At 43.4% G+C, this 11,582-nt stretch overlaps 1 protein-coding gene across 2 annotated transcripts; it reads left to right on the top strand.

Moving 5' to 3' along the window:
- The first annotated feature begins 2,629 nt into the window (after nt 1–2,629).
- On the top strand, nt 2,630–11,363 carry sncgb (synuclein, gamma b (breast cancer-specific protein 1)). 2 transcript variants are annotated; one of them, XM_027002708.2, is made up of 6 exons: nt 2,632–3,043; nt 5,982–6,023; nt 6,163–6,290; nt 6,540–6,557; nt 7,570–7,614; nt 7,735–11,363. In XM_027002708.2, the coding sequence occupies exons 1-6, from the start codon at nt 2,923–2,925 to the stop codon at nt 7,741–7,743; spliced, it is 363 nt and encodes a 120-aa protein (XP_026858509.1). In that variant the 5' UTR covers nt 2,632–2,922; the 3' UTR covers nt 7,744–11,363. The 2 variants fall into 2 exon arrangements, with proteins under 2 accessions (XP_026858510.1, XP_026858509.1); XM_027002709.2 differs by lacking the exon at nt 6,540–6,557 and having other exon boundaries at nt 2,630–3,043.
- Nucleotides 11,364–11,582: the final 219 nt, after the last annotated feature.

The raw sequence follows: 11,582 nt of genomic DNA, 5'->3' as shown, positions 1-11,582 counted from the left end.
ACCAAAGTTTTCTGTCCCCACCTTCTGCGAGCCCACTCCCTCTGTCTCTCTCCCCCTCTGTTCTCTAGCCTCCTCCTCTCTCTTGACATTATCACGCCCTCAGACAATTGAAGGAAATGGGCTGGCTGCTGGAACTGCTGGCTTTTAGGGGCTTGGAGGGGATGAGACAATAAACTAGTGTTTCAGTGTATACTGACACTGAAACGCAAACAAACACAAGCAGCACAACCATGCTAATTCTTGCTAAGCCTTTCTTCTCAGCCATCTCTGGCAGGGGAAGCAGATGTTAAATTTTAAGCATGTCCTGCATCCAACACTCTAGAGAGCCATTTCTGATTGTGGTTTTAATTTAAATACATTTAATTTAAATTAAACACATATGCTCCAATTCTGTTCAGGTCTATTACCACATGAAACAGGGTAAGTCTGGTGAATATTTGCTGACTGATGACATGGTTTAATATTTGTGAGATGAGTAATAAGTGGGTGTACTCACACACGCATACACACGAGGCCTGGTTCGCAATGTTGACCCAATTTTAAACCACCAAGCCCTTCATCGATGCACCAGACATCAGCTGCTATTTCTCAGACTTTTTTTCAAAGATAAAACATCACACCAAGAAAGTGGGCTTGCGCTGCTTGGAAGAGCCACGACCTCGGACAGAAGGGGCTGTTGTTTGGCTAAGCACAGGAAAGGCTGGCTTCTCCAAACCAGTGTGTAGCGTGGTGGTCCTCAGAGCCTGCTTGTATCGCACGTGGCTCAGCTGTGACAACAAACTCATGCTGCCAGACGTTTCACCACACACACTCTCTTGGGGCCACCACATTCCCCGCACTCCGATCCAGCTGCTCTGTTTCCTGTGCACTAATCTAGAGCTTACTGTCTGTGGCAAGTGACTACATATTGTATGGGCACTCAACAGGAAAAAAAATGGACCACATTTTACACCACATTATCTACTGGAGGAGGATGCAGTTTCAGGCCTCACTGGTCTTACATTGCTGTGGAAGCCTGTGTCAGACAGAATTTCTTAATTATTCTACTACCAGCTGTGATTGCACCCACGAAGCATCTCCTACTCAGGGCCACACATTTCCTACACTTTCCTGGAAGGAGAGGTTTCTTCAAGATGTAATAGAACTTGGAGCTGGGCACAGGGCCACTGATGACGGGCCAAGAGGAGAGGACTTTGTGCTTTTCAGTTTGTTGATTTTCAGCCTTGAAATTTTGTTTAGTCTTGACAAGTCTCATCAATTCTAAATTCTGCAATGACATCTGGATTTAGTCCAGTTTTGCTGTAGTAGTATGGGGTGCCAAACACTGATTGGTTGAACACAGCAAGCCTGACATAAATCTGTCTCCTCCATGTACCTGTGGATGGTTGATGCTTGACCGGTTACAAGGAACGCATTCCCCTCATGGGAAAGCCGATCCCAAAACAGTGAATCCTTGTCTACAGAAATTAGTGTTGGCTTGCATTCCCCTTTGAGTCGAGCAGATTCAGAAGCTCATGGGGTCTGCTGTCGGTTGTGGAATCAGGGCACTGATGGGCCTCTCAGCACCAGAGAGAACAGGGTGGTCTATTTTAACCTCAATCCCCCTTAGGCAGAAACACAGAGGACGAGCAGAGGATGGCATCTGGCCGTGGAGAAGGAGGCTTGGTCTGCAGTTATGGATGCAAATGTGCATCATGCTTCATCTGTTTTTATTTGGTTTGTTTGAGTTTATTAGTCGCACCTGTCCTGGTGCTTAGTATAATGTGTCGGAGCTAAGCCTGTCCGGCTACCCCACTGGAAGCATCGCGGAGGGGTTGTGTCTAGAGTGGTGGAGAAATCCCATCTGCTGTTGTCAGCGATCGCTCCACCTCCCAGGACTCATGGGTCTGCACCCTGCTTCAGCTTCACAAATCAGGTTCTGTCAAATCCATCCATTCACCAGCCCTGAACCAATCAGGTATGGCTGGGTTGCAGTCCCTAGCCAGAAAACTGTGCATCGTGGATGGAAATTCTTGCTATGTAGTCATATCCTTTCCTATGGGAAGGGGAATGATTCAGCTTTTTCATCTGTAAGCAGTCTTTAATATGTATACTTTTCATCATCCAGGATTTTCCTCATGTCTTGAGCTCTTTTATCTTCTAAGCAGTCCTTTTTCAGAAGTATAAAAGCAGTTTTTCATCTAAGTAGAATATAGCCTTATGAAAACATCTTATAGTAATGCACTATAAGGTGAAAGGTGTCCCTCAGTCAGTGCCCAGGAAAGGTTTAATTCTCCCGGGAAAATATTGTCGACAGTTCTTAATTGCCTAGTTAAGCACAACTGCAACACACATAACCAATTCCACTGAAAAAAATGAATGATTATAACAAGGGTCACAGTTCTGAGTGACAGTGATAGAAACAGAAAATGTTTGATAAATAATCATAATAATCTTGATGAAAAATATCATCAGCTATTATGACATTTGTCTGAGTGTCAGTGTGTGTGTGTGTGCATTTGAGAATAACACTGGGGGGGGGGTGGGTATGTGCTGTAGCCGCAGCACAACTCAAACGCGCCGGAGCATCCAGCAGCTTCTGTGTCGCTGCATGCTGTCCTAGTCTCTCTGTCTCTCTCGCTCTGTCTCTTCCTCCCTCTCTCTCTCACTCTCTCTCCATCCCCCTCTCTCTCTTGTTCTCTCCCCCTCCCTCTCTCTCGCTCTCATAGTCTCTCGTGCTCAGTCCACTGCTGCCTCGTCAAAGGTGCCACAGCGTACTTCTGAGCGTAGCACCTCTGTGTAATCCTCTCTCTCTTCCGCACACACTCACACACTCACACTCGTCCTCATACACATATTCGGGCAGAGAACTCTCCAGCTCATTCCTGCTCCTCCAGGCACGGGCTGTGTTCGAGAGCATCGGCAGTGCACACAGCATCCAGGATGGATGTACTGATGAAGGGATTTTCCATGGCCAAGGAGGGGGTGGTGGCAGCTGCCGAGAAGACCAAGGCAGGTGTGGAAGAGGCCGCGCTGAAGACCAAGGAGGGCGTCATGTATGTTGGTAAGTGCTGAAGTGAGAGGAGGGAGACAGCCAACCAGCCACACAGCTCATTTGTCTGTTCTGGGTTGCAGTAGGAAAGGGTCCTGATGCAGGATAATGCAGTATGGTGCAGACAGGAGTAATAATTATCTCATTATGTAAAGAACCCAGGCAGAAGACCAAGAGATTCCCCTTGTGGAGTTATCATGCATGTGATTGATGACTTTGTATTTCCAGTTTGTGCGTGTCTGTAAGAGAGGGGTTTCACAGTGGTCCCAGTCTGAGATGCTGAGAACAGTATATGGAGCATAGAACAGAGGATGTAGGTTATATGACAGATGAAAAACAGTACTGCAGAATCAGTGCAGGGGGACGGTACTGGGGTGTGGTATGGAGGGAGAAAGGGAGAGATGCAGTCTAAAACATGCAATTTATAGTGGCCAGGCTATGGCAGAGCATTGTTTGAGCTGCATAAAATATGATATTGTAAATATTTAAATTGTGTTCCTTATAAGGAACATCATTGGGAATGGCTTGAGAAATGGGACCAATGAAACTATCCATTTCAAAGCAAGTACTGGTGCATTACTACAGCCACTGGGCGCCAGTCCAGACTTGACATAAATGGTTGTAAATGTGCATTCTAATGATAATTAGCAGTGATGCTAATTTTGTGAAGTAGCACTGGAATTATTATGAAGCGCATGGAAATGATCATGAACCATGTGCAGGGTCTCACGCCAATGTCTAGTGATTAGTTACGAATGATGAGACTGTGATGCACTTTGTTTACTTTAATATTCCTCTGAGTGGTATCTGTAGTGTGCCTGTTCTGGCATGCGTGCGTGTGTGCGAGGAGGAGGGGGTCAGCACTGCAGCAACCGTCCCCCTCCCACTCTGCGTTCTCCGTCCCTCCCTCTCTGTGTTTGCGTGTGTGCATGCGTGTGTGTGTGCGTGCGTGCGTGTGTGTGTGTGTGTGTGTGTGCGCGCGCGTGAATGTGTGCATGCTTGCATGTGTCGTTGCGGCAGGTTTTGCTCACTTGTGTGAGCTCAGTAACTGAGGGAGAGAGGAAGCGAGAGAGGGAAAGGGAGAGAGAGAGGAAGGGAGGAAGAGAGAGAGAGGAAGTAAGTGAGGGAGAGAGGCGTAGGTGCAGCACTGTGTGTCATGTCACCAGATTGCAGCCCTGTGAACATACATGCTCACTGGCCCAATGAACAGATGGGAAAGAGAGAAGGTTCAGAAAGATGATCAAATAATGAAAAGCGACTGAGTACCAAAGACATCTATATCAGGTTAGAATTCAACCACACTCATGCACATGCTTCAACATGGCCATTGGTCCAACTCTCTAACAGTGATGCTGCATATCTCTGGCAAGATGAGCTGAACCGGTTCAGTCCAGCCTGCACACACCTGCCTGCATCACCGCAAATGTCCCACTGCTGCAGCGACCTTCTGCTTTCCCATATTGCACCACTCCTCCTAGCAAGGTCATTTTTTCAGAGGTCGTGCCTGTGCCGTTCTGCTGACTGCAGTGCCGTGCTGGGTTGCTGTGTAGGCCCGCCAGCGGGCTGTGAGGCTGTCGCAGGGCTCGGCTGCCCCCAGAGTGGGGTACGGACCCGCCACTTCCATCCGTCTGCTCCCACCATCGTAGTGTCACTAATCACATGCTCACATTGTTTGCTGCTGTGGGCTTCTCCCCTTAAGGAGATGATTGAGCGTCAAGTCGAGGTACTTGATGTGTTAATGACTGAAATTTATAGCTCTACAGATGTGGCCTCAAGCACATTTAGTAGGAGGACATCTCAGAATAGGACAATATGATGTCAGAGGCCCAGTGGGAACAGTCCATGCAGGACTTGATTACTAAGTAGTGGAGCCCATTTTGTCCTTCAATATGGGGAGGAGAGACATGTTTACAGAGTGCAGTCAGGCACGGGTCCATATAGGAGAGGTGCCAGGCGGGGAAGGTGCACTTGGGTGAGAGCTGGCTGGGACAGCACGTTGCAGTCGCCACGACAACGAGCAGCGAGTCATGCAGCCTCGCTCAGGCAGGCAGTCATGCAAATGCCTCTTAGCACTGGCCACGCTTCGAAGCCACAGAAAGAAGGAGAGGAGGGGAGAGAGGGGTAGAGAGGGAGAGGTAGAGTGGGCGGGAGAGAGAGATGACTGCAGCAGCATAGAGGAAACTAGTCTAATGGGTAGATAAGATGGAGAAAAAGAGAGGGCGCAATAGACCTTTGAGAAAAAGAAACGTCATTGCCAAAGCCCCTTTTAAGGTCACATAAAGCTCCTCTTTGTGTTCATGCAGTGAAAACACTAACATATGGCATGCTGAGGTGGTTTACTGTGATTTTGCTGGATTCCAATCTTGTTAATGCATCGCCACTTTTGGCAGTTTTTCATATTTCTTCATTTTATACCTCCCCCCCCCCCTTTTTTTTTTTTTTTTTTTTTTTTTTTTTTAACTCTCCATTTCACATCCTCCCTACAATAGGTTACATAATTAACAACTAAACAGCAGGGAACTTAAAAGCAGGTCTTCAGAGAGAGTGGTACATCTCTGTTGTTGAGGGCTCGTTTTAGAGCTTCTGTTGTGGCTGGGTAGGTATGACATCAGTCGCAATGCAGCTAATGAAGAAATCACACTGCCAGAGGCTTTGGGTTGGCAGCGAATGACAAGGTCTGCATGTCATTCATCATGATGTGATTAGATAGCTCTCCCCATCCTGCAGTTCAGCAGATAAATATGGTACAGATAAAATGCTCTATTGAGTTCCTCAAAGAAGCATTTTAAATTGAGGCTTCTTTCAAAATCGCAGAACAACTGGAAATAGTATTACATCAGAAATAGCACAAGGACAGCTGGGTGGCATTCACCTCAAAATTTCAAAGTGCCACAAGGTTCTGGCATGACTGAAAAGACTGAGGCAATATTTGTTCTCGTTCACATCACAGGCAGCAAGACAAAGGAGGGAGTTGTTTCAAGCGTGTCCACAAGTAAGGAAATAATGTCTCTGTTCCATTTGATGAAATCACTGTGATACTGTGACAGTCCTGTGGTAGCATAACTGTGAATGTGAATAAGGAGTAATGGAAGAGAGAGGGAAGTGAACACTTCTACTTGTACCTGTCACAGTAACAAACAGGACCACGGAGCAGGCGAACATAGTTAGTGATGCTGCAGTGTCCAGTGCCAATGACCTGGGGCAGAAGACCGTAGAGGGAGTGGAGAACGTCGCTGCGTCCACTGGCCTGGCGAATCCGGTGAGTACGCAGATTCACTGGCTTGTTTTCCTCAACACCGCCGCTAGATGTCACACTCCCCCCCCCCACGCACCCCCAGATTCTACTGCCTGCACAAACTAAGTTGGTATTTAAGTCTTTAACTCATTTGGAGTGCAGTGCAGTTAATGCAAATGGAGCACATAATCGAGTGTTTGCCGTGTGTCCTGTTTTATGTAACTAACCTGTTCTGTCTGTCTGTCCACGGGTCAACAACCATGCTGAAAACAGGATGAGCCTGTATATGAGGTGCTTATTTAAAGGGTTTGGGATGGGAAGCATATGTGTATGACCTTTTGAAAGCACAGTTTATGGCTGCTATGCAACCACCACCACCCCGCCCCCCAAAAAAAGCTTTACAATCTGTGACTCAAAAGTCATCCCCCTTAACTAAATCAACCTCCTCCTGAGTATTCAGAGTCTTGGTGTATGATAATAACGCTATGTAATTTTTTCCCCACCATTTTATTAGTGCCTGCATATACAGCATGCATGAATCTTGTTTGTTCTTATTTTCTGCAATTTTCATGTTTAACTTCAATTCATGCCTGTACACTAATGAACTGAACTGGACATGCACTTCTGGATAGAGACAGCCTACTCAGTCAGGAAAATCTCATCATTGCTTTCTGCTCATTATTTACCACATTTAATCTTCTTTTTTACATTTTTCCTCTTCCCCTCTCAAAGTGATCTATGACCAGCTTTCCATCAAGTTCCCTAGGAAGACAAAAATTAACTAAGGCACGAAACAAGGTAGAACGACAGGTCCAGACAAGTGGTGAGACAGAACAGGAGTCTGGACATTTTCGTCCAGTGACTCAGCAGAAGCATCTAGGTGCACTGCTGCTGGACAGAGTGAGACAAGGACAGAAAGGAGGAGAGAGAGAGAGAGAGACAGGCAAAGAGAGACAGACAGAGAGAAACAAGCCGCTGCCCCTCCACCTCTCAGTACTAGAGCGGCTGTCACTCCATCTGACATAAGAGGACATTTTTCCTCAGAGAGTGTGTCATGGCTCTGCTACATCAGTGCATGTGCCAGTGAAGCTTCTGGGCTGCATGGATATTTGGCAGGATAGCGAAAGCTGAAGCACAGCTGTTTCCGTGTAACTCCGCACAACTGAGAAACAGGCTGCTGTACTGGTCAAGCTGATGACATTCCTGCCTGGCCACTAGAGCTTGTGTGTGTGTGCGTGTGTGTGCGTGTGTGTGCGTGTGTGTGCGTGTGTGTGTGTGTGTGTGTGTCCTTGTCTGTCCTCAGGCTGACTTCTCCCATGGTGGCACGGAGGGCGGAGACAGTGGACAGGTAAGGGCAACAGAACAGGATATGCAAGTTGAACAGCCTCCAATACTCATTGTGAGAGTTAAAAAAAACCCACATCATATCATGGAAACTTTGGGTGTTTTATGTTTCTCATTCAAACAGGGTTATTAGGCCAGAGGCATGGGACAGCCCCACCTCCCTCCTCAGAGTCTCCATCGCTCAGAGACCCGGCACCTACCACCTCATCCAAACGTTACTGATATTTTTGTGACAGTATGGAAAAACAAAACAGAAAGCAGGACTTTCCCACACCCCTGCCGTTTGCTCTGTGTAATGCTCCTGTTCCCCTACGCTCTGGTGTTGGTGACTTCATGCTACTTTCCCTGTGTTGTCACTCCATGTTCTTCCCTTAAAGCACCCTGACCAAACACATCAACAGATGCACACACAAATACACACACACAAAACGAATTATAGAATATAAAAGAGGTTGCGATCATGAGGCTTAGTCACTTACAGTTGTGAGGAATCATTGTAATCATTCTTACTGGATTTCTACATGGATAAAGGCAGAAATGCAGGCAACTTACAAAATGTTACAGTTCCCTATCTTTAAGAAATATGGTGGATTCAGAAAATATTCAGACCCCTTTATTTGATGCACACTTTATTGCGTTCTGGATTTGATTTTAAATGGATATAATTTCTATTTTTATTGATCAATAAACACCTAATGACCCATAATAACAAAGTGAACCATGTTTTTAGAGAGTTTCAAAAATGTTTAAAAAATGAAATCTCTTATTAATTAAATAATTCAGTACCTTTATTAAATGCTTTGCAGAAGCATGACAGGATACTTCCATACAAGCTTTACACACCTGGATTTGGACAGTTAACCCCATTAATCCTGTCAAGCTCTGGATGGCGTACATGTGGATGTGAATACTCCACTGTTGTTTTAGGTCATTTTCATGGTAAATTGTTGGCTCAGAGTTTGTGCACACTCTGGAGGAGGTTTTCTTCAAGGAAGCTCTTATATTTGCATGCATTCATCCATCTTTCAATTGTTACCAATGTCCCTGTCCCTGCCACTGAGAAGCACCCCCACAGCACGATACTGCCACAATAGACACTACCACATTTCACGGTGCGGATGGTATTAGCCAGGTGATGTGCAGTGTCTGTTTATCACCAGATATAGTGTTTCTTTCCAAAGAATTCAATTTTCATTTCATCAGACAAGAGAATCTTTTTAAACGTGTTTCCAGTCCTTAATATACCATTTAGCAATTTCCTAGTGGGTGGTCATATACCTTTCATAACAGTGGCCTCGGTCTTGCTACAGTGCCATAAAGGCCTGATTTATGGAGTGCTGCAGAGATGGTTATCCATCCAATAAGTTGCATCTCTGCACAAAACCTCTGAAGCTATTTTAAAGTGATTGAGAGGGCCTTTCTTGATTTATATCTTGCCACAGTTTGATCTCAGAGATCCACAGACAGTACCTTCATGGTTTTCTGTGTAATGCAGTGTAAATTGTGAACCCTTACAGACCCAGCTGTGTGCCTTTCCAAACTGTCCAATCACTTCAAATTCAATAGGTGGTTTTCTGCAGAGTTATACATACATATCATGGATAACTAAAGCAAACTAGATCCACCTGACCACAATCTGGTGTACCACAAAGGGTCTTAATACTTTAGTGAATAAGAAATTTCAGTTTTTTATTATAAATAATTTTTTAAAAACATTTCACGTATATAATAAAGGTGATTAAGTGTAGACTGATGGATAACAATTATATCCAATCAAAATCAAATTCATAACACAAAGTGTATACCAAGTAAATGGTCTGAATACTTTCTGAATCCACTGTAAATGGTATAAATGATCAAAGTCTGATAGAAAAAGCATGTGAACCTTTATATTTAGTAACTATAACTTTATCCTGTTGTCAGTAAGCTCTCTAGATGCATTCTGCTGTACAGTTCTATTCAACAATTCAAGGCATCTTGGCTTATTCCTCAATACAAAACTGTTTCAGGTCATTTATATTTTGGTGGATAGACTGCATCAAATTATGTCCCAGCACTTCAACGGGCTACTGAAGTACTTTTTTTTTTTTGTTCTTTTTAAGCTGTTGATTTAATTTAGTTGTTTGGATGATTATCATGAGTTTGAGTTTTAATTCATAGGCATGTTCACTGGCATTCAAGTTTGACCTAAAGAACTTATTGATACAACTTTGAATTCACTGGCCCCTCACGGACAGTCATCAGTTAGTTTCACATTATTACACTCCTGCCACGATGCTTCACAGATGTGATGGGTCTAAATCCCTTATATCAGGTCATATTAGACTTACTAGATAATTACATTATCAATCCACCATAATTCAGTTTTTCTGTATGGCTGGGAAGGTCACACTGACAAATAAACTGACTAAAACAACTCCAAATATCCTTTTCTACAGGTAATTATCCTAGACATTCACAAACTTTTTCTATCAATAACTTTGACTGTTAATCCATTTGTTTAATAAAAGTCTAATGGAAAGTGTTTGTTAATTATAAGACAATTTTGATAATTATAATCATTATTTATTTTTATGATTTAGATGACCACAACACCTTCTGCGATCTATCATGCAGAAATCCAGATAATTTCTTCCGGAAAGAGTTCACAAATGTTTCTTACAAAAAATGTGACATGCTGTTTCATTCCCTTAGGGCATGTAGCAATGAATGTTGGGTCTCTGTGAGGCTGCAACATGTTTAGAGTTATTTTGTCTTTAAAATGCTGCAATGTACACAGTGATGAGATGTGTGTACACTCAGAGATACATTACATTCCTTTATCCCAGAATGAATGATAGAACATGTTTTTGTGCTTGATCACTAATAGTAGACTCAGTGTAACATGTGTTAGGGAATTATATTAAGAAACAAGTTATTATTTATTCACACCATCAGAGATCAGTCTGTATACATCGCTACCAGAAAGCAATGGTTTTGTAGCAATGTCAGACTTGTATCTATTCATTTGCTTGTCTTCATGCATTTGTGATAAGGTAAAAGTTGATAGTTAACTAGGGTTATTTATTCACAGTAAGCTATATCTTTATTGGGTCCTCTGCTTTTGTCTGGGGCAATGTAGAAAAGGTGTTAAAAAACACTTGGAACACTGGAGTGATTAGGAAAGACAAAAAGGAACACATACCATTCTGTTTCATCTGTGTTCCATTGCAATGCATGTCGTAAATTTGAAGTGGCAACATATCAGACATTTATAATGCCTGCATCATGAAGCAATAGCCCTACCATTTTCAAGTTTGACAATGGTTCATTCAATGGTAGCAATCTGCAGTGATGAGTTTCCTGCACTGTGTTTTATTACAAGAATGTCAAAAAGTATAGATATTTCATAAGAAGAATGTCTCCAACCGTATTCGCTTGTTGGTCCCATTCCCACATTATCGTACTCGGCAGTGTCCCATCTCACTCTATGCTTGTGTCAGCTTTAGATACCTAGGGGAGACCAACACTACAGTGTGTTCTTTCTTTGAAGCCACTGGAAACTGCATGTTGCCTTATAAGCACCCCAATACACACACACACACACACACACTCTCTCACAAACATACATATGCAAATTCAAATTTTCCTCACACACTACCTATAATGCACAAACACACACAGATACATACATGCGCCCCAAGCCGATCAAGTTGGCATCAAAAAGCTGATTTTATAAACAGTGTAAGTGAAATAAAGTTTTGTTGAAATCTATGAAAATGTGTTAAATGTTTTTTTTTCCAGTTGAAACAGTACACATACAAGTGAAAACTCAAAATTTAAGAAGTCTTAAATGTACTTGCAGTACACTTACTTCAATAAGTTAAAAAGGAGGCGAAATATAGGTATTACCTGCACTAAATATGAAACTCTTCTTCAAAATTCATATTTGATCATCTTATATTTGTCACTGAAATGTATTTATAAAACACT

This window comes from Electrophorus electricus, chromosome 14 (assembly GCF_013358815.1).
Source record: "Electrophorus electricus isolate fEleEle1 chromosome 14, fEleEle1.pri, whole genome shotgun sequence".
NCBI classification, from domain to species: domain Eukaryota; kingdom Metazoa; phylum Chordata; class Actinopteri; order Gymnotiformes; family Gymnotidae; genus Electrophorus; species Electrophorus electricus.
The sequence above is the reverse complement of the archived record's forward strand: the minus strand, read 5'-3'. Positions and strand labels throughout refer to the sequence as shown.

Excerpts from the sequence above, each read along its gene's own strand:
- sncgb (XM_027002708.2), top strand. The coding sequence starts at position 2,923 with ATGGATGTACTGATGAAGGGATTTTCCATGGCCAAGGAGGGGGTGGTG. Across the intron at positions 3,044-5,981 it reads GGAGGGCGTCATGTATGTTG|GCAGCAAGACAAAGGAGGGA; the intron begins GTAAGTGCTGAA and ends TTCACATCACAG. Across the intron at positions 6,024-6,162 it reads TGTTTCAAGCGTGTCCACAA|TAACAAACAGGACCACGGAG; the intron begins GTAAGGAAATAA and ends TACCTGTCACAG.